General features: G+C 39.5%; 2 protein-coding genes across 10 annotated transcripts in view; both read right to left on the bottom strand.

Annotated features, from left to right (window-relative positions):
- Positions 1-6,100, bottom strand: part of LOC146307125 (filamin-C-like) — a 53,449-nt gene extending 47,349 nt beyond the window's left edge. For 3 of the 8 annotated variants that reach the window (XM_084710465.1, XM_084710466.1, XM_084710467.1), the window contains exon 1: positions 5,265-6,099. In XM_084710465.1, coding sequence (XP_084566591.1) covers positions 5,265-5,634 — 370 coding nt within the window. In that variant the 5' untranslated portion in view covers positions 5,635-6,099. Of the gene's footprint in view, positions 1-5,264 lie in introns of all 8 variants that reach the window. The other 5 variants (XM_084710459.1, XM_084710462.1, XM_084710461.1 and 2 more) reach the window with 3 other exon arrangements.
- A 7,774-nt stretch (positions 6,101-13,874) lies between these two features.
- The window catches only part of LOC146307124 (uncharacterized), a 15,775-nt gene continuing 6,238 nt past the window's right edge, over positions 13,875-23,411 (bottom strand). The window contains exons 5-9 of one of the 2 annotated variants that reach the window (XM_084710468.1): positions 22,784-23,086; positions 22,003-22,120; positions 21,639-21,852; positions 20,996-21,130; positions 13,875-14,289 (exon numbers count right to left, since the gene is read on the bottom strand). In XM_084710468.1, the coding sequence (XP_084566594.1) occupies positions 14,197-14,289; positions 20,996-21,130; positions 21,639-21,852; positions 22,003-22,120; positions 22,784-23,086 (863 nt within the window). In that variant the 3' untranslated portion in view covers positions 13,875-14,196. The remainder of the gene's footprint in view (positions 14,290-20,995; positions 21,131-21,638; positions 21,853-22,002; positions 22,121-22,783; positions 23,087-23,411) is intronic. The other variant, XM_084710469.1, reaches the window with a different exon arrangement.

Here is a 23,411-nt window from a genome sequence, read left to right as displayed (position 1 = left end):
CGACTGAACAGTGTGATTGATTAGATCAATGGATTTCTCACGCTTCCATGATGGAGAGCCACGCCACCGGTTTACACTGTTACTGACACCTGCGTTGTTACCACAGCAACCCATGCAGAGAGGCCAACACTAAACACCTTCGAGGTCCGGGAACTTACAGAACTTTATAAGTAACAGGGTTGGTGTCTTGAAGTAGATGTTCTCTTTGATTTCAGTTTTGTTCTCAGACAGTCGAGTGTTTTTGTTGATTTTTCAGTTAAGTGTTGTCTGGTTTTCGTTATTTGAGGTTTAGCTGCTTCCTGATTTAAAGGACGGTCGTTATGTCTAATGAGAACAAACAGGAGACGTTCTGTCCTCCTCCAGGGTTCTAATCCTCAGAGTCTCCTGGTCTCTGCTGCAGGAAACATGAGCTCATCATCTGTCTGACGGGGAGCAGGAGGTCTGATCTGCAGACTGGACTCACACTGAGACACCAGCTAATTAGTGTCAGTTAAAAACAGTCTCATGTCATTAAACAGAAACCAGAGAGGAACCAAACCTCCAAACCATGAGATGTTCTCCACACTGTCTGGGTTCAGGTCTCTGGTTCTGATGCTGTTTTGTGGTTTTGGTGGTAATTTAGTGGTTTTACAAGCGTACAGTCCTGACCTCTGTCTGAACAGAGCAGGAACCAGAGCTGAAGTCAAATCACAGATTACAAAAGAATTCAATTTTCGATCAGCGAGCTTCATTTTTAGCCACAAATACCAAAATTTAGCTTCAGAATGTGAATATGTGCTGCTTTTGGACTGTTGGATGGACAAAATGAGACATTTAAAGACAACAACTTGGACTCTGGTGCTTAATGTCAGTATACTTTCAAATATACACATCTACAAAAAGACAAGAAAATAGAGTCCGTCTGACAAATTCTCATCAGAAATGATTATTTTTCAGCACCTTGTGATGAATATAAAAGCCTCAAATACTTCACAGGTTTATAACCTTCAGTTTGAGTCCAGGATCACCCTTCTGTCTTCAACATTACGTGTGTTATGGTGGAAAATAAAGAGAAAACAAGAGAAAATAGAGATCAGCATGTTTCTCTCATCTAACAATAAATTCTATTGTACTGCTGTGAGACATCAGTGAGCTCAAAATAAGAATCTTATTTATTTCTTTGTCTCATGAGACAAAGAACAAAGACAAGATGATTTCCTCTGGGTGATGATGTGCAGATATTATCCTCAAACTGAACTGTGGATTCAGAGAATCGTGACACGGCTGATGTTTTCAAATCCATCATAAATGTTGAAAACAACAATTTAAATCTTCAGTTTCAAACAGTCGTGATGAATCTGAGTCTGTGAGCAGCTGATCATCAGGCTGAAAGGGTTAATAAAAGTTAAAATGATCCAAACACACACACACACACACACACACACACACACACACACGGCTGCAGATAAAGAGTGTCTCTGTGTGTGTGTGTGTGTGTGTGTGTGTGTGTGTGTGTGTGTGTGTGTAGAGGAGTGTGGGGGGGTTCTGGCTGCAGATGGACATTCCTCTCTGCTGACTGCTACAACACATGGAAACCATTACACACTGAACACACAGAGTGACAGCGCTTTAACAATCAACACACACACACACACACACACACACACAGGAAACATGGGACTGATCAGACTGAACTGATCACTTTTCTCTCTGCTGCTGCAGATATTAGAGTTTTTGTCTTGTGTTCTTGTGTTCTTGTGTTCTTGTGTTCTCTGGCGGAACAGTTTGACTCGTCTGTGTTCTGATGACTCTATCTGCAGAGAATGACCATAAATTCCACCTTAAACCTCCAGACTTGGACCAACAATCATGTTTTTTGATTGCTGACGTTCATGAAGAGGCTCAGGCTGAACAGCTCAGTGCAGAAACGTTTTCCTGCAGAAACACAACGTGACCTCTACGCTGAATACAACAAACAAACTGCAGAAAACAAAACGTGATTGAAACAACGTTCAGTGTGGATTTATTTCATTGGCTGGATTCTTTTACTTCCCTCTGACTCACAGCGCTGTTTACTCTGTTTTAAAACTGCAGCATGAAGATTTGAAGCTCATTATGTCCACCTCTTTTTGTTGTTGTTGTTGTTGTTGTTGTCGTTGTTAGTCAGATTAACAATATGTCGTTACCACGGTAACCAACAAATGCTCACCATCACCTTAAAACAGACTTAAAAAGTGAGGTTCAAGATTAAAACAGCAGGAAAATATTCATATAATTATCATCTGTAATAAAGATCCTTCAGTCACGATCAATAAAGCTGCTGTTTCACTACAAATCTCAGTTTCTCAGTAAACTCAGAAACACTGATCGATATTTTTCTGACAGCTTATAGACCAAACAACTAATCGATTAGTGGGAAAATTATTGCCAGATTGATCACAAGTTGAAAATATGTTCAAACCTATTTTTCAATTGACCAGATTGTGACAGGGTTAATTTTGCACAAATTTCTGATTGATTGATTAATCAAGAAAATGATCAATAGATTAATTGATAATGAAAATAGCTGCAGCTGTAATCCTGATGCAGAGAAACAGAGGAGGAAAGTTCACTGACACGTTACCATAAAAACTCCCTCTGTTCTCACTTTTCATGTTGATCTGAAACAAACTGAGTGAGGAGGTTCTACAGGGTTCTGCTGGGTTCCAGTGGGTTCTACTGGTCTGCAGAGGATCAGTTCCTGGTTTCCTCTCAGGTCTATTTTCAGCAGCTGTTGGAGGAGTTGGAGCAGAGCAGAGCTCAGCTGTCCTGCCATCAATCACCTCTTACTCACACACACTCACACACACCCACACACACACACACCCACACACACACCCACACACACACACCCTGACCCCCCCCCCCCCCCCCCCCCCCCCCACAGAAGACTGTTTTCGTCATTATACATGCTGAGCTGAAGCTTTCTGGATGATTTTTCATCAAGATTTTGTGCAACTTTTAGCCAAATTTCCGGAAAAATCATCTAAATAAATCATGAATAGTTCATGTAATGTAAGTTCACTGCAGAAGAAAAGGACACAATGAAACGACGACAGAAAACTCAGAACTTTCCTTTAAAACTCGATCAATAAAGACAATAAATTCTCAAATAATGCAAACACATGATGACCTATAGACCATGATGCATTGCTGTAGATTGAACGAGCAAACGATCCGTGATCAAATATCTCGATGTTGATATTGAAACAATATCAGGGAGGACTACTGGTGCTTTGATCAATAATCATCAGTAATATGAATATAATCAATCAGTTGGTAAAGAAATAAATATGAGACTGATATTGATAAGATGTCTCTAATGATCACAAACCTCCAGAAGAACACGACCAGGACTGTACTGTGTTTGGACAAATAATAATAATGATAATAATAAAGATTGTCTGTTTGCAGTAAAATATCTGGATCCAAACAGGCTGTTTTCAATTGATTCACTAATTTTCATGCAATAATGTCAGAAAAATGCAGTTTGAAGCCTCTAATATGGAGATTTAAGACTTTTCTCTGTTTATTATCATCTTAAACTGAATCTCTTTAGACACAATGAGACATTTAAAGACATCACTTTGGACATGTGTCATTATTTTCTGACATTTTCTAGACGTTGAATCTGTGAATTAAACATGACGGTTAACTTTGGTCTGTGTTGTTATTTGAAGAGGAGAGAAACGCTTCACTTCACGCAGGTAAACTTTTGACCTACTTGGCCTCTGACTGATCTGAGATCTGATCTGAGATCTGATCTGAGGTCTGATCTGAGGTCTGATCTGAGATCTGATCTGAGGTCTGATCTCAGTCCTGGTTGGAGTCGCTGAGGTGCTGACGTGTGTTCAGACTGTGGAGGTGAAACCAGATCAGAGGAAACTGGAGTTCAGTTTCTTTACTGGCAGAGTTCAAACTTCCACAAACAACACTTCCTGTTTCCTAAAACGTTTCCTGCTTCACTTCCTCTTCCAGCCCCGTGACGACCAGGCTGCACTCTCAAAGGAGGTTGGAACATTTCTGATTGGCTGACAGCTGTCAGGTGTTTAATCTGTGAATATTCTTTTCTTGTTAAAGCGCCGGAGTAAATAACACGTTCACTTCCTGTGGCAAAGAAAATTTATCTCTTTACTTCATGTGGAGTTCAACTTTGGTGAACTTTGACCCTGAAGCCACAGATTTGGATGGAGCCACAACCTCCTGCTGTCCACTACAGCCTGTCTCCTCCTCCTCCTCCTCCTCCTCCTCCTCCTCCTCCTCCTCCTCACCAACAACACCAGAATATTTGTCTGCTCTTCATTTTTTCTCACATCCAACATCCAAAGAAGTCAAACCAGCGAAGTGACTTCGATGAGAGCCGTCATACGTCACGTCCTATGACCACGCCCCCCTGTGTGGTGTGAGTCTGTGTCAAACTGAGCTGAATGTGTCTGTAGATCAAAGTGAATCAGAAAAGAGTCTCAGCAAATGTGGAACGAAAGATTTTACTCTGAAAATATATGATTCTACCATAAAACAGCTGAATGGAGTTTCCTTCGATTGGAGCAAAACAGCAAAATAAAGAGTTTTACTGATATAAAAAGTGACAGATATTCATGAAATACATCACCTGAAGATTCATTAAGGTAGTTCTGGGTCAGTTTGTCCACTTTTCTTATTTTCTTTCTGCTTATCTGACCTGTCAGAAGATCTGGGCTCCTAAAAGATAACCAGCAAAATGTTTTTCTTCTTCTTTTTTTCCTATAGTGATCAATCTGGCAATATTTTTTCCACTAATCAATTACTTGTTTGTCAGAAAATGTTGATCAAAGTCCAAGTTGATGTCCTCAAATGTCTTGTTTTGTCTAAATTTCAAAGATTTTTATTTTAATGTCGGAACATAATTTAAAAAAACATCTGGAATCAGAGAATTTTGACTTTTTTTTGTAAAAAATAATAATATTTCAGTACTTATTGATTAATTGTTGCAGTTCTAGTTTAATTTTATATTTAGATTAACATCATCTTAACAGTTTTGAGGAAAAAAGCTGTTTAATTACTTTAGTTTATTCCATCTACATTATTAGACTTTTATTGATTTATTGATATTATTTTATTTAGATCATGTGAGTATTTTTAGGGTGTTTTTTTCTGGTTCAGGTTTATTTGTGGTGTCTTTGAGCTCATGACAACAACAAAACCTTCATCATCATCTTCATCACTTTGTTATGTTTGTGCGTAAACTAAACTGTGTCCGGACTCACCGATGGAGACGAGTTTGATGTGCTCCCTCTCCAGGAACTCGAGCGCCACAGAGACGTTCTCCAGCTTCATCTGTCTGAAGTTTGGTCTGCTGTGGTACTTCCGGTACATCTTCTTCTGGCTCAGCACCTCCAGCAGCCCGATCAGCTTCAGCCCGTCGCTCAGGTCCTTCTGCAGGTCCACAATCCGCTTGTTGAGCACCTTCAGGTGCTCGTTGCACCACCTGGTGAAGGTGTTCTGCTGGATCTTCTTCCAGGGCGCGTCCTCCGCCAGGTCCTTCTCTGTGGCCGGCATCTCCTCCTCCTCATCGCCGGTGGTGTCGGCGGAGCTCTGGTAGAAGAGCGGCTCTGGGTAGCTGCTGTGGTTCATCATGGTGCCAAAACTGACCCCCTTTTATAAGCCCGAGCCGGGCCGAGGAGTGGGAAGAGAAGAAGAAAAAAGAGAAAAGAAGAAGAAGAAGTGGAGCTGCAGGGGCAGAGCCAAGCCTGCTGGGAGGGACGCACCAAGGAACAGCGTGTGTGTGAGGAGTGTGCGCGTAAAAAGTGTGTGCGTAAAGACTGGAGACATGCGCTCCAGAGCCGTCAGTCCGCTCCGGGAGGGGTCATAGATTCAGACCTGAAGCAAAAGTACAGAAGAAGAAGAAAAAGTAGAAAAGAAGAGAAAAGTTTGAGTTGTTTTGTTCCTCCGGACAGCGTCGCTCCGTGTGTCCGGGCTGTGAGGCGCAGAGGGCGGCGTGGCGGCCTGCGGAGAGTCGGGACTGCTGCTGCTGCTGGAGGGTCTGGATCAGAGGTTTAAAGAGCTCAGCGTCACTCTGCTGGACTCCCAGGAATGCCCCCCCCCGTCCTGACCATATACAACCCCGACCCGGGCATCCTCCGGTCCCCCTGTGATACCGAGGCCGCAGCTCATTGGGCGGTGACGGGACGGGGGGGCGGGGTCACCCAGGACCCCCCCGCCACCTCAGGACAGCCGCAGTGACACCTCTGGATATTTATAGAGGCTCCAAACCGGGAGAGACACCGGGACTGTTAGAAAAAAAGAAAAAAGAAAAAACTGTTCATAAAGATGTGTGAGGAGAAAACATGACGTCATCTGACAGGCAGCCAATCAGATAACAGTGTCAGACTGAGAAAAGTGCAGGAATCTCCCCAACACACACACACACACACACACACACACACACACAGACACACACACAAACACACACGAGAAAAATGTGTGAAAACAAAATAATGAGCTCAGATTAATCTAAGATCAGCTCTGATCAGAGTTCAGTGAAACTAGGCAAGATTTAAAATGAAGTTTATTCATTTAAACTATTTAATCAATGTGGAGATTCTTTCTAACCAAAATTAAAATAAATAAATGAAAAAAGCAAAATGTTACATAATGGCATAAAAAATAATAATTCTTCTTCTGTGGACATTTTCTCATGATAAATTATCTCTTTGTCTCCAACGATGTGCCTTTTGTGTTGTTTTTTTTTTCAAAATAACATGATAAGCTGTTTTGAGAAAATGATCTTTGTTATCTTGAGATAACATGTCGAGTTAACAGCATTAAAAAATAATTACAAGTACGGCTGCTTCGTTTTCTCCTGATCAATGATCTCGTTATGGAGAGAAATCAGCCTTTTGTTTTCTTGAGATAATAAAATAATTAATTCCTTACCTCAAGAAAAGTTTCCTTTGTCAGTTATAATAAATATATGAGAGTTCAAATTTCCCCAGAAGAGTTCAATCAACCTGAAAAACCTTTGACCTTTGACCTTAGACAAAACACTAAAATTTTATATTTTTGAAATAAAAATGGAAAAAGTCCACATTTTATATTTTTTTATGATTGTGCTCAGTAGATGTTGAGTTTATAAAGATGTTGACTAACCTACTTGAGAAAACAAAAATATCTTTCTATATTTGCAGTCGGTTCTCCGTAACGTTCTGCCACGTTCTAATACTCACTATAAAAAACACACAGAGGTCCAAACACAGTGACTCACTGTAAAAATATCTCCATCATCTCATCTCATATTTCTGTCATCATGAGAGTAAAACAGCAGCCAGCAGAGATCTGAGGAGTAATTATAGAGACAAACTAAATTAAAGCTGAGTTTAATTAAAGCTGTGACTCATGATACAGACTCTGCTCCTCTGAGACGGACACAGAGACTTCATCATTGTCACCATCACTTACAGCAACTTCATTACATCAAATTCTCACTGAAGGTTTTCTCCAGCTTCTTGTTCTCTGAAAAGTACGGAAGCCCTAAAGGGGCAAATGAGAAAAGAAAATTCTGGTTAGGCTAATGCTAACGGCAGATTAGCACACAGATAAACTAAAACATGAATGTTTTTTTGGTTCTAATTTTGCACTAAACTCTGTAATATAATCCATAACATAAAGTAACATAAAGTAACACAGTGTAGCGTTACGTAATAAAGTAACATAGTGTATCATAACGTAACGTAACAAAGTAACAGTGTGGTGTAATAAAAAAAAACATGGCAAATACAGTAAAGACAAGGATAAACGAGTTTTTATTAGTCCATTCATTTACAAAATGTACAGGCCCTTTTAACAAAATCATCACAAAAATAAAATAAAAATCCAAACAGACATTAATGTTGTGCAGAAACATCACTGATACAGTTAAATGTTCCGTCCTTTACAGAAGAACAGAGGAACAGAAGAACCCGTCATTTAAATCAGAAGCAGAACAAACAGCAGCCAGATGACGACATGCAGCAGAGTTCATACAGCAGCACACCTGATACCTGACAGAGACAAACACCAACGTGTCAAAGCCCACAGACGACCTACAGACGACCTACAGACGACCTACAGACACGCAGCTGGAACAACCAAGCAGAACAGTAAAATCTGAGGAGTTTAAAACAGACATTTTGTGAAAACATCTTGTTCTCTGTTGTTCTTCTCCAGAGTCAGATCAGGTTCACCTCTGTGCCTCCGGTATGCAGTTAGCCTAGCTTAGCACAACAACTGGAAACAGGGGGAAACTGCTAGCCTTGCGGCAGTTGTAGTTAAAGAAAAAGCTTCAAAGCTAACTGCTGCTAAATCCACTATTACTCCTTTGTACATTTTCTCATTGCATATAAACAGTTACTGTGACATCAGTATAGCATCAGTTAGAGACAAACAAAAACACATCTAATGTCATTATTGATTTGGTTATAGTAACAATAGCTAGCACGTCCTCATGCTTGCAGTCTTTGTGCTAAGCTAGGCTAGAAACACCTTGGTGTTAAACCAACTATCACACATGCTTGCTAGTTTGTAGCTATCAGAGATTATCTAGATACAGACAGCTAGCATGATGGAGAATATGCTCTGATACAAACATAACGCTAATTACGCTTGCACTAGTACGCATGCTAGTTAGCACTGGCTAGCAGTTACCTTATGTTTCCAGTCTTTGTGCTAAGCTAAGCTAAACACACATAGATGAAACTGATGTGAACCATCCAGCTCTGGGGAAAACAGACAACTAAAAGATCTTTAAACATCAGACTTTTTATTCTTTTTACTACAAAAATAGTAATCAAACAGTCAAAAGTAACTAATGGAAGAATTGGATTACAGCGCTCATGCTACCACTGTCATATTCAGAAAGTCTACAGCTGCTACAGCGTCTGAAGCTACTCGTCTACTTTCATGCAAATGTGCTAATTTGCTAAATCTAACATGCAACACTGAGCTAACGTTAGCCGAGACGCCGCTGAGGACGGACTGATGCGGCTTTCTGATGTCACGGTTTCACCCAACAAACAACCAAATAATCTGCATGTTCTTCTCTCTTTTTCACTTAATTTTGTACATTATGGGGAAAATTATGAAAAAATCAAAACTGTTGTCAAAGACACAGAAGACATCTGTGCTCTGAGGTCAGGAGAACGTTTTTCCAACACAAGTCAAATGTTCCTGTGTGGTAAAAAATGTGAACTGGAACATCTGTCGAGCTCTTTCACAAATAACCTCATTAGAACCTTTAGAGAACTTTGTCTGACAATTTTCACGTGACATTTTTGTACAAAACTGAAGAGACAGTTTTAGAGTCGTGGTGACAGACGTTCTTTGACAATAAGAAACATTGTGTGTTTTAAATTAAATTTACTGGGGAATTTTTGTTTTTAATTAATGTAGTAAACTTACAAGATCTTTTTTTTTCTAGATTAACGTCATAAATGTGGTAAATTTCTGAGAATTTTTTATGGTAGATGTGTTACATCATCATACAAATCATGATTATGATTTTCATGATCACCATCATCAAAACAATATAATAACATTAAAAAAAGCTGCACTGATTCTGAAGCTGGAAGTGAAATGTCAGCTGGAAGATATTAAGAAACCAATAATCAATGAACCAATAATCAGTCCGTCCTCAGTCTGTTTCTGCTGCTACATTATTGGACAGAACCTCGTTAGTCTGATCAGCTGTTTGAAAAATAACGTTTAAAACAAGCAGCGACTCAGAATCAGACTGGAACTATTCTATGTACAGTTACAGTACAAACAATTATTTATCAATTAATCAATCATTAATATTGATAAAAATAAAGCTACATAAGTAAAGAGTTTGTACAGAGTGATGTCAACATGCAGCGTCCAGGAAGAATCTGAGTTTTTACTGACAAATGAAATAAAATAAAGATCAGAAGAATCTGATGAACAAATATTCAGTCAGCGTTTAAACCTGCAACCAAAAAAAAAAAAGTACAAAAGTTCACATTTTACAGACTGAAACTGTTTCCTGTCAAATCACTAATCAAACATTAAATCACACGTTTGACACGTTTTCAACATCAAGACACCAGAAAGAGTTCAGAGACACAACGGTAAAGACGACAACAACTACGGAAGCCCAGACACGCCAAAAACCCGAGATAGATTAAAAGACATTGATGCTCAAAGTCAAAGTTAGAATAAAATAAAACTAAACTTATTCTTGAGAATTAGAAGATTTAGAAGTCCAAATTATTAGATGGTACATCAAAAATTATTACTATTATTATTACTATAAAGTCAAAATTATAAGTTTTAAAGTCGTAATTATGAGAAAGTCAAAAGTTTGACTCAATAAATCAAAATTATACGACAGCATATTGGAGCCACTGATTAAATATTTATTTAATCCAAATATTTACTTTTCTCTCAATATTTGACTCAATATCTCAAAATGATGACTTTGACTTTAAAAGTCAGAATTTCAACTCATAATTTGAATTTCCCTCTAATATTTTATTTTCATTATACCTCATTTTTATCAATCACAGGAATGAGCAGATAATTTATCAGAAATGGGCAGTGAGCAAATTAAAAGTTTGATTCATCTCATAATTTTGACTTTATAGGTTATAGTTTTGACTTCCAACCATTTTTATAATCTTTTATTAAAGTTATTATTATTTTCCTGGTGTAAATGTGCTTCCGTACTTCACACAGAAAACTAAATAAATATCAGCTGCTTCAGTTTTAATGATCCACCTCTTTAACCAAACACCAAACATGGTGCCACGTTATTTACAGAACGTCTGTTTGTCTCTGTAATAATCTGATTAATTCAAATAACTTCACATCAAACATGCAAAAACTATAAACTGTTAATGTCACATGCTGTTTATGATGTAGAACAGTGCAGGTCCTGTTACAGCCTGATCAATGTCCTGATATTAACAACAATCAATATATCAATTAATCATCAAAGACTAAATCAATAACTGTATTATAAGCTTATTTCAGGTGAAATTCGGAGTTTGTTGAAGGCTGACTTTGTCACATTAATGCCACGTCGTAAATCATCATCACAGTTCAGTTTGTAAAACTCGCGACAAGGGAAACTTTATATTTCAGTGTTTTTATCAGTGTCACATCGCTGGTGCTTCGATTTAAAATGGAATGACTTTTATTTTGAAGTTACTGTTTGCTAAAGGTCACATGCAAGAAAAAAAAAACCCTTAAATTTAAATACCTGATTCCAACCTAAACAGGATCACAGCCATTTTAAACGTCTGATTATAATTTATATCATTATTTGGTCACTAATTAAATGTAAACATGAATCAATCAGGATCAATTTAACAACTAAAACTCATCTGTGTACAAAAAAAGATGGTGGGTGAGATTTATTCACCCCCAATAAAAAAAGATTAAAAGAAACAAAATAAGATTTTACAGTTTCTCTGGAGTTTGAGATCTGATCAGATCTGAGATCTTCAGCTCCGTTCAGACAGGATTCCTTTATTTATTATTTCATGCAGACAAACTAATGATTTTTGGGTTATTTGTAGTCTGATGAAGGATTTAAAGACTATGTTTGAGGTCAAAGTCTAGCAGCAGATGTTTAGTGGTTTCAGATGAAGAAAACAATAATAAAGGTGTCCCACAGGGTTCTGGTCTCGGTCCGCTTCTATTCACTGTTCTATGTTTAGAACGTCATCTCTGCCGTGTGGATGTTTTCTTCAACGGAACATCAGGAACAATGAGAATAATTACTGTAAATAATTTCTATTAATCCTGTCCAAACAGGGCGGTGCTAAAGATAAACTATCATTTAAAATATTTTAAATGTAGCTTTACTCTTTTACCATGTGTTGATTTTTCTGATGTTAAATAAATATCATCTGTATCAGTTACACTACTTTTCATTCTCAACACATTTTCTACAAGAAACACACAGTTTCAGTTTCCCCCAAAAAAACAAATAAAAACATTCGTCTCCAAAATCATAAACTGATTCTGTTGCATTTTCTGTGTAAAAAATAATCCTCTGACATTTAAAGCAACTCTGGTGTGATCTGAGCTTAAAACTGGCACAGTGAAATCAGTCAAAGACACAAAAATAATCTGTCATCAGAATGATTCAGCTCCAACAAACAACTTTCTAAAGTGCTATTCTTCTTCTTTACACCTGTTTGGTTCTAAAAAACAAACAAATACAGACTTTAAATTGATCTGTGAAGGAAGAAATAGGTCACAGAAAGATGACTGAATTCAGATTTCTTAAATCTGCTGTTTTTATCATGCTACAAACCTGTTAAATAATCCATATTGACTGTATTTTTAGGACAAACGTATAATAAGATAAAATACAGCGTTTCACAGGACTAAAGCAGAGTTAATTAAAAATACTACACAATGAAATTTCTGCTACCGTTAATCTCCGTCATCAGTGTAACTCAACAAGTGCAAAATATTCTTTTAAAATAAGGCAAAGAATTTTAGAGCTGAAACAGTTAAAGTCAACTGTTGAACTGATTATCGAATAGTCACTTATAAAGTAACAGTACAAAATGTTTGCTTTTATAAACTTTTAGCTTCGGGACTTTTGGTTTTACAAACCAAATGATCGATTCATTGCTAAATGGTGAGACAGATTATAAAGTTGCAGCTCTAAAGAGTTTGATTCTCAAACTTCATCCGTCCGCCGTCACGAGCCAGAAGTACGAGTCTGGTTTTCATTCAGAAACACAAACACTGCAGCTGCTGCTTCTGTCGATTCTTCCTGGTGGAATTAAAGCTGCAGGAACTGATATTTTTGAGAGTAAAGTAATCAGATGACTGTTATAATGTGAAACAGACAGTTATTAAATCAACAGCTCAGTCCAAACTGAACCAAACCAGATGTTCTCAGGTGGAAACGAACATGTCGGCGTTCGTCACCACAGCTTCATTAGAGGTTTTCATTTTTCAGGATGCAAAGTTTCTGTGGAAAACAAACACGGATTGTGCTACATTTACTGTTTTCACTGAAACAAAATAAATTTTCCTGTTTTCAATAAAAATTTTGTAAAATCAAAAAAGTGGATTTTGTATTTTTCAGAAACAAAATATCTGAGAATTGATTTGTTTGTATTTTGAATATTAAACTGTTAAACATTTTGATCACTCCAACTATTAAATCTCAGATTATACAAATAAACATTTGCAGTTTTTAATAACTTGGTTGAACTCAGCAGTTAGTGTTTTATCACTTTAACAGTAAAATCATTTACAATTCACCACCACAGAACCCTGTTTACTGTAAACCATGAAGGAAAATAAATACGTACATGTATTCACGTACAATATTTTCATTCTGGAGGTACTTTTCTATGCTACGTCTACTCCAAATATTTTACTCTTTACCCCACTACTTTTATTTCAGGACTGAAGTTTCTTGTTAGTTTTACATAGAAAACATGTCAAAAAATAAAATGGACACATTTACGTCGACAGCAACATTAGAATGCTGCATTAATTCAAAAATATGATATGTGTAATAATAATGATCAGAATTAGAATAATACGACACTCTATGGCTATTCTGCATTTTGAGAACTTTTTCATTTGGATATTTGAAGTAACTTTTGCTGATACTACTTTTGTACTTGTACTACAGCAACATTACTGAATGCAGGACTTTGACTATGTAACTGCGTATTTTTACTCTGGTATTACTGATTTTATTTGAGTAAAGAATCAAAGTACTTCTTCCACCATCGACTGCAGACTGAGCTGAGCGGCGTCCTTCAGCAGAAGCAAACAGCACATCCAGCTGAAATCTGTTTACGGCGATCCACCTCAAGTTGTTTATGAAAACTTCTGAAACGATTTCCAGTCGGACTCTTGGATCATGATGGTGGACGTCTGAAACCCTCACAGCCGATCAATAAGTCAACCGACCGACCTGCTGCAGGAAGAGTTGATAGTTTTCATGGACGACTTTGTAAATTCAGTGATTTTATTGCTTTTCCCTCCAGAACTCACTGACGTCTGTAGCGTTCGGGTGAAAACGTCTTGGCGGCGCCATCCCAAGAAACAGAGCGATGCAACAAGCAGACATCAGGAAAGCAACATGTATGAGGGCAGCGCTGGATGGGTGACGGCAATCCCACAATCCCAGAATTCCCAGGGAGGTCACTTCCTGCATAGTCCTCAGGCCCTGATGAAGCTGGGGACGACCAGAACTATAATGGCTGCCACGGCAACCGCTGCCACCGCCAGGTTCCAGCCTTCAGTGTCACTCTGCTGAGAAAGAGATGAAAGGATGTCAGGGGATGTTTTAAACATAAAGATCAGACGACTGACTCGAAGAAAAACACAGTTAACAACAAACGTTTTACGCACGTCTACGCTTACACAACACGATGGAAACATTTAGAGGGGGACCGCCCAATGCTCCGACGGTCCGTTATCTGGAAACCCCAAATAGTCTGAAAGATAGCCTGTTAACCCAACAGCCCATTTTTCTGAAAACAAACACCCACTGCTCCGAAGGCTCGTTGTTCCAAAAATACACAAAAAATAAAACTCTGACAGCAGAAGACAGTGGAAGTTATTGCACAAGTTGTGCCAGGCTAGCCTTTTCGGACCAATGGGCTGGTAAAATAAAGATTACTGTCTTTGGCATCTTTGCTATAGATGTACAACCTTTCGGTCCAATGGTGCATTTTTCAGAGAAAACAATCAAAAACAAAGACCAAAAATAAATGTGTGCAAAAATCATTAATTCCATGAAACTCAAAATTGTCATGTGTTGTATACTGTAACTTTGGATGCTACATCTCTGAAATACAATAACATAATTATTTTGACTTAGTACAGAATTTATTTTTACATTAATGTTAAAATAGGATTCTTTTCTGAATCTTATATGGTTTTGTTCGTATGAAAACAGCCATTCAAACATGATGACATATTATTATAAAGACAAAGAAATATTGAAAATTAAGAATGATCAAACAAAACTCAAAACTATGACTTTGTACAGTCACTAGCATCTCAGATTTTAGTATTTCATAACTGAAACATAATAGAGTTGCTGCGTATGAAAATAGTCAGTTATTGTAAAATATATAGTGTTGTTAAAAGATATAGGACATCAAATTTATGAAAGGATCGTTTTATCTGACAGTAATAATAATTGTGTAATACTGTTTATTCTTAAATTTTCTTGAACAGTAATAGTACTGTGAAAACCTCATACTGCTCCGACCCAAGAACAACCTGTGACTTAATATATCGCAAATATCACTCCAGAATCCAGAATATTACTCGTTATCATGAAAGTGATAAAGCATCGTAACCTCAAAACGTATGTTTAAAATGCTGACCTCACATGCCAGTGAAAGAAAAAAGCAGCTTTTCAAAAATGTTCACATTCGATTGTCAAAAATAAACAGTGGAAATTAATATATAAAAAGATCTATTTTGTTTATGATATGACTTAGTATTCAGGGCTATTAAATGTCTCAAATGCATTTAGAATTAGGACTCAAAATATCAGAACTGACAAAGTAAGTTAACACATTAACATAATATCTCATAAATGTGATTCGTCATAAGTCAGAATTATGTTTTCTGACAGTAATATGCTTCCATACACACTTAAACACAGTGGTTTTGTGTGTGTGTGTGTGTGTGTGTGTGTGTGTGTGTGTGTGCGTGTGTGTGTGTTTAGCAGACATGTCGTGTTGAAGTTACCCTGTAAGTCGATCTCTTCAGTGATGACTGACAGCCTCTCACCACATCCACACACTCTCTGACCACACAACCCTCCTGACTGGCTCGCACTGTCAGACTCACTCCACCACTCTGCCCCCAAACTAAATCTACTTCACATGCTTCTGTAGAGCTGAGAGCTGACAGCAGTTCAGTGTTTGGAGGAGAGGACCATAACAGCACGCTCAAAGACACCAATCACAAAATTAAAACATTAAAGTAGACTAGAACTACCTGGGGACATGGTATGAGTTGGACTTCTTTTCCCAGGTGTTTGTTTCAAGTCTTTTAAAGGTTCCCTTTTTTTTTCCCAGTTGTAGCTTGAGATAACAATGTTTTTAAGAGCAAGTCCTTGATTTGTTAGTATCACATCTACAGAGAACGTCTATACACTGAAACTCAGTCTTGCCAATGATTTTCTCTACTGATTTCAAGATGATGAAGGCAGTGTGGCAGGAAACCCAGGAACAGAGGCAGTGAATCAGACTGCAAAACTACTCAGGTTTCAGGAAAGAAACACATTAAACACATTTGTTAGACCTCAATGATACACATGGTCACCACGTCCTTGTACCTAAACAACAGAAGAGGTTGGTTACCAATAAGTGTTTTCTGATCAGAGGAACTTTTCCATTGTTCTAAGAACTGTTGTGGGAGCTGCAGCTGCCGTGTAAACCTCAACAGAAGGTAAAAGGCTCCTTGTACACTTATAAACAGAAAATATTTCCTGGTAAAGTAAGGTAACAATAACCCATAGTTTCCCAATCTTAGTCCTTAGGGCTGTGACGGCCCACCCATGTGTCTTGTTTTGTTTACCCAGAGTCTGGGTGGGTTGTCAGTGAGACTGGTTGCACCTGAGAGCTGGGAGGAGCCAGAGGGCATAAAAAGGGCTGCTGCCACCACTCCTCATGGTCATCTCACCATTTTACAGCTTCATCTCTTTCCACACATTATTTCTTTGGGTTTTTCAATAAAATATCCAAATTATTGTTTTTTTGTGTGTGGACTCCCTCCTCTGTTGCAACTTTGAGCCAAGCTGTAACAAACGGGGGCTTGTCTGGGATTTTTGAAAATCCTTTAAGAAATGGTTGTTAGTGTTTTCTTGGCAGTTGATGTTTCTTCCAGGTTTAAAGGATTGGATTACTAACAGTTTCCTTTTTTTATTTGGTTATTTGGTTTAAGGTGCCATTCTGGACCTCTTCCTTATGGTGGGGGGGGGGGGGCTGTGTGTGTGTGTGTGTGTGTGTGTGTGTGTGTGTGTGTGTGACGGCCCACCCATGTGTCTTGTTTTGTTTACCCAGAGTCTGGGTGGGTCGTCAGTGAGACTGGTTGCACCTGAGAGCTGGGAGGAGCCAGAGGGCATAAAAAGGGCTGCTCTCCCCAGACTCTTTGTCTCTGGCTGGGCTGCTGCCACCACTCCTCATGGTCATCTCACCATTTTAGTTTGGGTTTGAATTCTTATTTCAGCACTCCTACATACACCCCTATCCACCCACACATGCACTACATTACTGATTACAGATTCATCTCTTTCCACACATTATTTATTTGGGTTTTTCAATAAAATATCCAAATTATTGATCTTTTTGTATGTGGACTCGTTAAACGTTAAATTTAATTATCCATGCTGTAGTGCTGTCTTCTCTCTGCCCCAGTGTGAAGAATAGGAAGTGCTGCCAACTATCAATTGAGTTTTCACCTTTTCACGCCCCATCTTCTCGCCCTTTCAATCACATTCTCTTAACTCGTGGTTGTATGTTGTGCAGAAGCTCTACCTATGGAAGACCAGCTTGCAGCACTTAAAGGTTCCTATTAGTGATGCGAATGCAAAGATTAAAAAAGTCTCTGAAGCAGTGTGGTTCTGGGAGTGTGTAGGTCCTCTTCAAAGAGTCTCCAAAACTGGTTGGTCCAAAAATAACTTATGACGCCCGGCACAACATGACTGTTGGAGAGTACCGGCAGCCACAGGCCTAATAGACCTTAGGAAGTCATGTGGGGTGAAAGATGTGGTGAATGCTGTGAAAATGTTGGTAGGTAGGTTATGGGACCAAGAGATTTAGGAAGAGATCAAGGTTTGGTCAGCTCTGGGGGGTAGAGATGTGATACCATTTTTACAGGACAAGTTCTGAGTTCTGAGCACAGGACGCTGCTGGGAAGTAGCTGCTCCCATTTGTGGCTAATAAATCACATGATATTGTGACATGATACACACATACAGAGGCATTTCCAATAGTGTGAAGAGTATCGGAACAACCTTTGATGTGGCACCACTGATGACCAGGTCGTCACAGTGTTTTGAGACAACAAAGATGCAAGAGACACAAAGTTGTTCAAGCGAGATCAATTGAGCAATGAGATACAACTAGAAGAAGGAATGACTGCAGGTTTGAACATTCACAACAAAGAGAAACACTTTGACCTGAGTCTTGTCGGACCACATCAGATGAACTACTTTGTTTTAAGTACACTGAGGCCTTTAATTGAAATATGCTCATTAATCTGTGGTGAAACTTTAACTTCACACATTAAAGACAGAAAAATCAGTCACTGTGGTCCCATAAAGAGGACAGAAACAGCTACTGTACATAGAGGAAGTCTGCTTGGATATAACTCCTCCATTCAGCCACTCTCAGATGCTAAAACAAGCAGAGCGTCTGGTAGAGAAAGAAGGGCGTGGCCATACCTGGTCCCCTCTAGGATGCCAGCTCCTCCCACCAGCACCAAATCAAGGCCACTATTACAATCATTCCTATGAAGGGGATGGAGAGAACAGGGGGCTCTGACGGACGAGTGCAGTTCTGGGAAAAAGACAAAAGGTAGGAGTGTAGGAAGGCATGGAGAGAGGGGTGTGGTAAGAGAAAATAAAACCATAAAATAATCAGAATAATAAAGTCAGAACGTGTTGAGAAGAAAAGCGAGCGTGGAGCGAACAAAAAACAAGAGACAGATAAAATAATAGATAGAAAAGGGAAAAAGAAACAAGTTGATAGGCAAGTAGGTTGAACATCAAGAGCCATCAAATTTACACAGAATTTGATATTGTAATTGTGTAAAGTTCATGTGAAACAAAGGTGATGGTGATCAGAAGATTATGACAATGAAGGAAAGGGAGGAAACAGAAAGAGCAGGCGATTAGAGAACGACATCAAAGATGATTAAAGACAAGATGGAGAGCTTTGGTAGCAATTTTTCACCGCCAGAGTCAAATTAAAAACATCTACATCTTGTCATTTAAAGATCTCTGCTTACACTCTGAAGTGCTGCTTTTACAGTCAACTCGAGAGCAGCACTGCAGTGTGGGTAACGGTTAAAGGTTTAACCACGAGGTAAACTATAACTATGGAGTACAAGAATGTCAGTGAATGATAGAATGGAGAGGAGCAGAGGTTGGACCAAGTCACCATATGTTGAAACAGAAATATACCCAGTTTAGTCTCAAGACTTGACCCTGAAGTCCCATGTTAAGTTCCAAGATAGGTCACACATCAAGATAAGTGAGTCAAATCTTAAATCCAAGTCAAATCCCAAGTCAGATCTCAGAAAAGAAAGACCAAAGTTCCAAGACAAATCCCAAATCACAAAACTCATGTCCCGTGTCAAGTCAAGGCCCAGTCCAACATCTTGACAGGTGAGTCTCAAGTTGACTGTCAAGTCCAGTTCCAAGGTAAATGTCAGAAAGACAAAGTCCTAAGACAGGTCCCACATCCACAACAAGACAAACAAGTATGAAGTGGAATCTCTGGTCACATACCCAGTCAAAACAAAAACAAGGCAAGTCCAAAGTCCCATGTTCCACTCCCGCACCAACACAGGCCAGTCCAAAGTCCCATGACACATCTCACTCCCACATCAAAACAGGCAAGGCTCAAGCTGAATCTCAATACTAGTCCAAAGTCAAGTCGGGTAATATCTCAAATTAGTAAATTCAAGTACCAAGTTAAGTCTCAGGCAGGCAAGTCTCACAATCTCAAGGTCTAATCAAGGTAGGCTCCATGTTTAGGCACAAGGCTTGATATTCAAGTCCCAAGTCAAGAAAGTTCCAAAAGTTCAAAGGTACGGGTCCAAAGTCAAGTAAGGCAAGTATTAGCACTCAGGTCACAGGTCTCAAGTTAAAAAAGTCCACATCCAAATGAAGTCACAAAGAGATAAGTCTGAAGTCCAGTTTCAAGGAAAAATTGGCAGGGCCAAATTAAGACAGGCGAGTCCCAAATCAAGTGTCCTGTCTAGGAATAACCCTTAACACCAAATCAAATCCCAGGCCAACTCTCAAGTCACACTAATAGAGTTTTGTAAAGTCATGATGCCATAGTAGAGTCTTGACAGTTGAGCCCCATGTCTCGTCTAAAGTCAAGTTGAAGTCACACGTGATTTGGTGTTTAAGTCAAAATTGAATTGCAAGTGCTTTTTGACTTTGGCCAGTCGAGTCTGTCATGGAATTTGTGACTCTTGTCCACACCTCTGGAGGGTTGGGAGGTCAGGAAAACAGATTCCAGATCCATATGTTTGGATTGAACTGTCTTTAAGAAGATGTTCCACACATGATACATTATCAGCCAATCAGCCTTGACTGGTAAACTTCCCTTTTTTTATCATTTGACAGTTGAATAAACCTCTGATTTAGACCCTTTCTGCTGCTGTGCAGAGGAAGCAGTAAATTGAGCAGAAGTAGAAACAAACAGATGACTGCTTTGACAAAAACAAACTGCCTGGTAGCGACAGATGTTAAGAAGAAGCTCACAACACAACGCTTAAAAACCAGCAACATGAGCAGAGCTGCACCCACCGCAAACCAGAAAGCAAAATGACGGATGAGGCATCCAGAGTGTTTCAGCCAAGCTGTTATCGACCCACATGCATACAGTACAGACGGACAGACTTTATGGTGAAAATCATGGGTTTGAAGAATATCAGCAAACAGGTTTGTGTTGGTAGAGATTTTTTTTTTACCTTTTTTTTTGGCCCACACAATTATGTTCACCCTTCGGTTTGAGAGAAATGTCAAACCCTATTGACATTTCTTGTCTCAAAACCTTTAACCCTAAGATGTATTTCTTGTGCAGGCACTGTTACCTGATAACAAAAACATTGATGTGCCAACTTGAGTGAGAAAGTTTTAGCCAATAAAACAGATTTTGATGCACGAGGAAAGATAGTTTCAACTGTACTAAAAGGTGAGTAGAACACTCCCTCCTGTTTAACAGAGAACCTGAGCCATTGACCTTTGTCCTCTCACCTGTGACTTCCTGCCCATCAGTTTCTGTAGCTCGGCCTTGCAGCGCTGCAGCTCCTGCTCAAGCGCTGCTCGCTCCCGCTGGCTGCTGTCATACAGCTGCTGCAGCTCCACCAGTTCACCCTTCAAACCATCACACTGACAGAAAGAAAGGTGGGGTCAAAGTGGAGCTAAACTGATAAATTAATGAGGCCGATGTACTGGTTAAAACTGCAGTATTACATTGCAGTATAGAAATGCTAAAGATGTATTTCCACTATTTACAGTGTTGTTGTTCCATGTTTTGTCCACCAGAGAGCACTGAAAAATTTACCATATTTCCTCAAATAGTGGCCGGGGCCTTTATCTCCCTAAACTGCAGAATATAACAGGCCTTTATTTGAAGCAGGCTTTTATTAGAGACAGGCCTCTATTTCTAATTCCTAATTGGTCATATTTTAGTACAAATGTGTTAATATTATAGATTCCTTTGCATTTCTTGCCAAGATCCCCTCTGGTTGGTTGGTTGTTTTATTTCTGTTTAAATCATGTCAAGTAAGAGTAAGTGCCTGGTCGGCAGCAGGGTTAGCTGAAAGTACACAGCAATAAAATATTGGGTCAATATGTTAATAAACTGAGGACAGTTGGTGATAATAACTGTTGTTACCTCTCTCTGGACCCTGTCTGCCGTCTCCTCAGCTTGTCTCAGTTGGACCTTCAGGACGTCGACCTCCGAGCTGCAGACTAGATCATCTGAAGGTCTCTCCTGACATTCAGGACCAGATTGAGACAGAGTGATGTAAGAGTCGGCCTTCACCTGCTCATCCTGCTCACGCTTATTGTCCCCCTCCGCTCTGACTGCCAGGTACACATCATCACATCTGTTGAGCACAAGAAGTCGAGTCACAATAAGGTGTAGGTGTTTGTTTTCACTCACAATACAGAACTACGTTGAAAATCTTTACATTTTAAGCTGCAACAGTTTTGTAAAAGTGCTAATAACAACAGTAAGGTTTGGTCAGACCACCCACATGTCTCGTTGCTGCTGCAGTTGCTCCACTTTGTTGCTCAGCTCTTTGTTGTTGCTCCTCAGAGTCTGACGTTCGTCTGTCAGAGAGATGAACTCTTCCTGCAGCTGAGTCACCTCACCTGAACACACACACACACACACACACACACACACACACACACACACACACACACACACACACACACACACACACGAGCGTAAATCTTCTCTCTGCCTCTAAAACAACATGAGCGAACAGATTTATCTGCTTCTACTTTGGTTGTTATGAGGCTGTGAATGAAAACGCTCCATCAGTCTCTCTTCTGTCTGTCTGTCCTGTGGAGTTAAAGGATGATGACAAACACTAATCATCAGCTTTCAGGGTTAATTTACACTCTGAGATGCAAATCAACATCTTTTTCTGAGATCTATAACTCTGCACAGCTGTGATTCTGCAGCCAAACACATGTTCACCTGTTCAGACACTAGAGGGCAGTACAGGCTGTGAACAGGAGACCTTCACTGACTCACTGCAGAGCATCACAGTGAACACATGGCTGCAGTGAGTCGACACTGAACCAGGATCATCTGAGGGATTATTAAATTAATCACCAACTATTTTGATAATCAATTCATTGATTTTTTTTTTTTCAAGCAAAAAAATCCAAATTCTCTGATTTCCTTTTGGTTTTTTCATTCCTCTTCTCTTGGACTTTGATCAACATTTTCTGAACCAAACAACTTATTGATTAGTGGAAAAATTACTGTCAGATTGATCACTAGTTGAGAAACGTGTGTGTTACCTGTGTGTGAGCGAGCGTCGCTGTTCTGACTCTTCATGCTGATCTCGGCTCTCAGCGTGGTGATCTCCAGCTCGTACTCCTGCGCCGTGGCGTGGAGTCGCTGCAGCTCCGCCCTCAGCCGACACAGCTCCTCCTGCAGGGAGGCGATGTCGTTCTCTCGCTCCGCCGCCGCCTCCTCGGCGGCCTGCTGCAGCATCAGCACCTCCTCCTGAGCTGAGCGGAGCTCCTCCTGCACCTCCTCCAGCTCGCTCTCCTTCTCCTCCTCCAGGCTGTCCATCTCCTCCTGGACCGACCGCAGCTGAGCTAGAGGACAAGGACAAGTTTAAAAAATCTTTGCTCCAGTGGACCTCGAGAGGAGACACAATTTTGGGTGGTGATTTTTTTTTTTTTTTTTAATCAAAGAAAAGACATTTTCAGGAAATGAGGAGACTTACTGAAAGAAAAGGACATCTGTGGAAAGAGACACTTTGACTCAAACTGATCAATCAGTCATCAAAATAAATGGTGATTAATTTAATAATCACTCATGAATCATTGCAGCTCCATACCATTTACCATCATATACAGTGTTTTACAGGTGAGCAGGTAACTCCAGCTGCAGGTGAGTGATGGAGGGATGGGAGGAGGT

The sequence above is a fragment of the Lutjanus erythropterus genome, chromosome 22 (assembly GCF_056507025.1).
Source record: "Lutjanus erythropterus isolate fLutEry1 chromosome 22, fLutEry1.hap2, whole genome shotgun sequence".
NCBI classification, from domain to species: Eukaryota; Metazoa; Chordata; class Actinopteri; order Lutjaniformes; family Lutjanidae; genus Lutjanus; species Lutjanus erythropterus.
Note: the sequence above shows the minus strand (reverse complement) of the source record. Positions and strands in the feature narration are given on the sequence as shown.